This window comes from Alligator sinensis, unplaced genomic scaffold, assembly GCF_000455745.1.
Source record: "Alligator sinensis unplaced genomic scaffold, ASM45574v1 scaffold1177_1, whole genome shotgun sequence".
Taxonomy (NCBI): Eukaryota; Metazoa; Chordata; order Crocodylia; family Alligatoridae; genus Alligator; species Alligator sinensis.
In genome coordinates this window covers 358,172-363,824 of record NW_005842120.1, presented here as the reverse complement: position 1 = coordinate 363,824, position 5,653 = coordinate 358,172, and the positions used below count along the sequence as shown (strand labels likewise).

At 36.8% G+C, this 5,653-nt stretch overlaps 1 protein-coding gene across 2 annotated transcripts in view; it reads right to left on the bottom strand.

The window, feature by feature from the left end:
• The window catches only part of RGS17 (regulator of G protein signaling 17), a 55,059-nt gene that overhangs the window by 3,762 nt on the left and 45,644 nt on the right, over positions 1 to 5,653 (bottom strand). The window contains exons 3-4 of one of the 2 annotated variants that reach the window (XM_006024828.1): positions 3,435 to 3,524; positions 1,333 to 1,567 (exon numbers count right to left, since the gene is read on the bottom strand). In XM_006024828.1, coding sequence (XP_006024890.1) covers positions 1,333 to 1,567; positions 3,435 to 3,524 — 325 coding nt within the window. The remainder of the gene's footprint in view (positions 1 to 1,332; positions 1,568 to 3,434; positions 3,525 to 5,653) is intronic. The other variant, XM_006024829.1, reaches the window with a different exon arrangement.

Genomic DNA, 5,653 nt, shown 5'->3' with positions numbered 1-5,653 from the left:
GGGAAAGAGCTTCTTAGACCATATGCTGGTTATTAAGTCACTATATGGTCATTTTCTCTTAAGATCTACAGAAAGGACAGAATTCATTGAAATTGGAGGGGATCTTTCTATAAAGCTTTTTCGTGCCACATACATAAAATCTGTGACCAGTTCTGTCAACAGCTAAATATGATAAATTTGGATTCATGCAGTTTTCTAGTTTTAATATCTGAAGGGTTTTGTAAGCTACATTTTGACTAATAAAGCCATTTAAAGTGAAAACCAAAAAAAAAAGCTGGTGACTTTTACTGACAAGTCATCTCAGTCAAAAGCAACACTGAACACTGAAAAATAGAAGAAAAGAAGAAAACTGCTCTATAAATTCATATGAATGACATTGTAAGCAGATACTTCCAGAGAGCATCCTGGAAGTAAGATGTTTATAGCCAGATCCTTAGCTTGTATAAATCAGCATAGTCTATTAGCTTAGAGCCAATGAGGGTCTATTGTGTAGGAAAAGGAAGGGAACTAATTACATTTTACATGATCTAAGCAAATATCTTTTAAAATATTTTCAAAGAACCACATTCAGCAGTCAGTTGGATTGGACACTACCATCATGCACACAGTTAAGCCTTACAGGGGATAATTTGAACATGGTCCATTGCTTTGTTCCCCTTACATGTCTAGTATTTAATAGGTGAAAGCTCCTCCCCTTGTCTTCTTTCCTTGCTTATCCCCTGTCCCTGAAAGGGGCCTTTCATTTCAGACAGAGACAACATGGCACAGTTGGCCTTCTGGTGATGGCTGAACCTCTTTGTTACCTAGGGCAGTGGTTCTCAACCTTTTTATGGCTTGGGGCAGCCCTTCACAATGCCAGCTCTTACTTTTCACTCACCTTTTGACTACAGAATAATAATAAAGCAATTCTTCTGTTGCAAAGAACTCAGAAAGACCACAACAGGTCAGAATGTTTTTAACACTATGGATTCCTGTTTGAAATTTCTGGGCTTATCCTGTAAATCATGTTTGCATACCTAGCAGTGTTACCATTGCATGGCATCCTGCAGCACCCTTGAAAGGATCTAAAGACAGCCCAAGGTGCTGCATCATCTTGGTTGAGAATCACTGACTTAGGGATTTGAAGAGCTAAGCAAGTGATGCCAAACATCTCAGCTTCTGTGCCATCGAGGATTTTGCCCTGCTGGCCCCCTCCCCTGACTTCCGTTGAAGAGCCAAGTGTGAAGAATATCTTTGATCTAGCATGTCAGGCACGCTGTCTCCATATCAACAAGATGCACGATTGCTGTTCTTGGATTCTTGAAAATATACATTTAGTATCTCCAGCTTTACCTCTTTTGGTGAAAGTATAGAAATGTAATCTTCATATATAAGCTTTGCTTTTTCTTCAACAACTTTCTTGTTCTGTTCTTTCTTTAGGTCTTCACATGCAAGCCAGAAAAGCAGGTTCTCTTCACTATACTCAGTTCGAAGAAACTCTCTAAAAAGGTTCCTGCCAGCTGGAGTTTTCATCATCTTGTCAAAATTCTGAGCCCAAGACAAAATTTCATCTGCAGTAGGGTTTTGGCTGCAAAAAACAAAGCATCGTTACAATATGCTTCTATTTTTGTAACAATGTTTTCATACATTGGTCCAGAAATTCTCTCTCAGTTTCACAATAGTCAAGAACTAATACTGAAAGCAATAGGGCTTTAATTTTAACAGAAGAATTTTGCTCTGTGTTCATAATCTCCCAGTACCCAATAAACATATTGTATTTTAAGAGGAGCTACACCTTTAGTTTTCTATAGATTTACTGCTAGAATTAATTTTTAGTTCTAAAACTCAAGAATAAAATAACAATGCAAAATTTAATTACTGCCCTTGCATTTAGAAATGATAAGATTTTGAATGGCTGATAAAGGATTCTCTTTCAAATCTGGGTTAGAAGACATCTGATGCAACTGCTTGATTTAGACGATGCTTGACCAACCATGTACTGCTACATTATGTAGATCAGCAGAGCTGAGAAAAGGAAAAAGGCCCTGGCAGCTAAAAGCATACTAATGAGGCCCAACAAAATACCAATTGAGAGATCTTTTTTTTTTAATTAGCATATTTCTTTGCTCTAGTATCTAAGAGTTGCTAAGCTTCCCTTTGTTTGGTGCTACTGACCTGAATGATGATCTAGTGGCAAATGATTTGATGAGTAACACCAAATGCTTCTGGCAAAATTAGATACAAGAGAAGGGGGGAAATTCCTCTTTCCCAGTTTCAGAAGAAAGCTGCTCCCATTTTTTTATACCTTAAGCACTGGATAAATGATCAGAAGTTGATCTTATTTAATATGTAAATGAGAAAGTTGAGGATTAAGTTTTTCAAATTATTTAACAACTATTATATATGTTTAACATATTACTAACTAACACTAGGTGTTTTTTCTGCCCTTTTTGCAAGATAAAATCCATCAGCAAAAGCTTTATAGAGTTTCAGGATTTCTTAAGAAATTCTGCATAAATGAGCCACGTCATGCATTTACATCCCTTTATGCTTTATATCCTACTAAAACAACCACAGTAGGGTTTAAGTCAGAGGAAAACCAGATAAGCCGCATCTTATCTGGTAAAAAGCCTTCAGTCAGTCCCAGTCACTGACAATCTATAGTAGCCTTACACTTTCTGAAAGTTTTCCATCATTGTATTAATATGGGTCTAGCTTTGTCACAAAGTGCAGTGATTGACTCCAGTAGTCAAGTTACTGACTGTAATATATCTTTCAGGCCGTTAAATAATTTCACCTGTTTTTTGTGTTTGATTTTTTTATTTTTTCCCTTGAAAAACAGTGTCAGGAATCTAGTGGCCTCTAGTATTCTAAAATTTTGGTCATTGCTTTCACCAGTAAAGCTGAAATGTGGGAAAAACATAGGCTGGTATGGAGACAGAGTGTCTAGTGCATATCCTGTGTAGAAGCAAGCATATACTGTAAGAGAAATGCTTACCTGGCTCTTTTTGGAAAAATGCAGAGGCATTTATGATACAGAAAAATCAGCACTTTAAAAATTTGTTTGGCGAATATTGTTGTCCCACTTGTATTATTACTATTTCTTCCTGCTAAGGTGAGAAGATAATTCTATAGTGGATAGGCTAAATCACCTTTCCTGTATAGAACAATTTTATACATCCACACTCCCAAATTAAGCATATTTTCCCCCCAAATCTGGCCAAAAACACACAGTTTCACAACTGCATATAATGCAGTTAAGTGAAGATTTTGAATACCATCTTTGACATTTATCATGTCAGAATGTACAAATATTAGGAAGGGAAGATTATCAAATAACTTTCTAGAGACCTGAAATCATGTGATGCCTTGACACTAGTTACAGACAAATTAAAACCACAAATAGTTTACAGAATAGATAGTGAACAATGGAAAATTTAAAGTGAGAAACTTACCATTCCTCTATGACCTGGATACTTTCCATTTTGGTTGTATGTGTTGGCCTTCCTGCATTGTCTCCTCTATCTTCATTCCTAACAGTGAGGCTGCAATGTAGTACAACACTTTATTTTGTCTAGAGTAAGTAAATTTAAAGAATGAATATAATAATACTCAGATTGAAAGATTACAGGTTTAGTTAGGGTTGCATTTTATACGTTTAATTTGCATTCCAGCCTCTAAATTCAAGGCCACAGTTTTGGGAAACTTTTGGTCAGGGTTTGAATTACACTTGCGGGGGGTCTTCAAAAAAAATTGGGCTGCCCATCATGATGCCCTAATAAAATCGGAGACCCCCCAGGTTATGATTTTCAAATCTTACAGGGGGGACTCTCATCTCTTATGGACGGGCTCAGCTCCCCCGTAATTCAAACTCTGGTTTTGATTACACATTTTTGCATGCTCCTGAACTCAGATTAGTATTTATAGATGCTGTTTGCATGTATGATCTTTTACGAGCTCATGGAGCTTGAAGACTTGCATATGCCAGTTTGTAGGCATACATTTACAGATTACTTTCAGAAAGATTGTTTAGAAAGATTGTAAGTATAAATGAAGCAGCATTAGTAACCAGTAAGAGGAAAGAAAATACAATTTTATGGGGCACTGTCAAATGTTTCATCTATTAGGGAACTCATTGTTTTTTTAAGAACAAGATTTTGCCCAAGATATAAATTTTCAGAACTTGGGTAAACTATAGCATGTTGCTGCTTCCTAGAATTCATTCCTTCTTGTGAGGACACTTGCATTCATTACTGTAAGCACTGACTTTTTTAAAGATACTGCCAGTTTAGCACATATCACTGAGTTAAACATTATACATCATGAAATGGTAAGACATATACCAAGTACTATTAGTTTTTCACATGAATAAAACTTATTGGCTTTTCAATAGAAAGGCTTTTATAACTTTCTGTTACCAGGAGTTGAGAGAAGAATGATTTCCTTTTTCAAAAGATATATTTTTATTTATCTTTAAAGCTGAGTAAATAATTTTCTTCTGCAAATATTTGTGTGCGTTAATCACATTTGTTCACCTATACTTACACATCTGATGTCTGCTTCTAAAAATATTCTAGCAAGTGAGATAACTGGCAGGAATGTTTAATAATTAATAAAAACAGAACTTCAGGTGAACAATGGAAGATATTTATAGGAAGCAAATTTGAACAACTTCAATATTTGCATGAAAAACTGGTGTGTTCATTAAACTTGAAAACTAGAATACACCATGAATTTGGAACACATTGTGTGACCCCAGTGTCTAATGGGGAAAAACCATGATCACTGTCTCAGATTCTGAATATCAAATATTCGTAAGAGGATGACGCCCTCAGTCATGGTAAATAAACTACAGACATAAAAAGATACTTTTACAAAATAGAGTTCTATGTCTCCCACTGAGTTGAGTACTTTTCACTCACATTGAAAAATAAATCTCAACTCTATATCACAGTATATACAAATACGGTTTATCTTTATCCCCCTCTATGCTTAAGAGCATCAACAATGTTTATACTATTAGTTTGGCAGAGTTTATAGGTGAACTCATGTACTCTTAAGAATTTAAAGTTTAAGATCCCAAATACTGCAGAGTACATATTAAGACTTAAACATTACAAAGACATACAATTTCAAACAAAGCTTCTTCAAATCTGTTGCTCCTTCACTTACCTGCCAAGACCTGAGTTCAGGCCTTTGGTCCTGCTTCCCCTGTTACAGCGTAGGAATGCAGCTCCTGTGCTGCTTAGGGTGTTAGGATGTCATCAACTGCTGCAGGAGAAACAACACATCCTGAACTCGGGGGCTGGCAGGTAAAAAGCCTCCTTTTGACCCATTTCCTGACCGTCTGTAAAGGGGCCACCCACTGAAGCCAATGGGAGGTCCAAGTACAGAGCAAGGACAGGACATGGATCATCTGCTTCATTTCTTGTAATCTTTAAGTCCACACATGTCACTGCTTAGGGTCAGTTTGTATCCAGTTGCAGTACTAATTGGAGATATGAGATCTGGCCTCCACAGGTCCCTTCTTCCCATACAGCAGTCTATATACTCCTCTGGATACAGGGCCTTTAGTGCCCTTGGAGGAATAATGGATTGGAGACTGGTAGGCTGCAGCCCAGAACTTTGTTGGTGGAGGCAACACAAAATGACAGTTCAATAGAAGAGCTCCTGG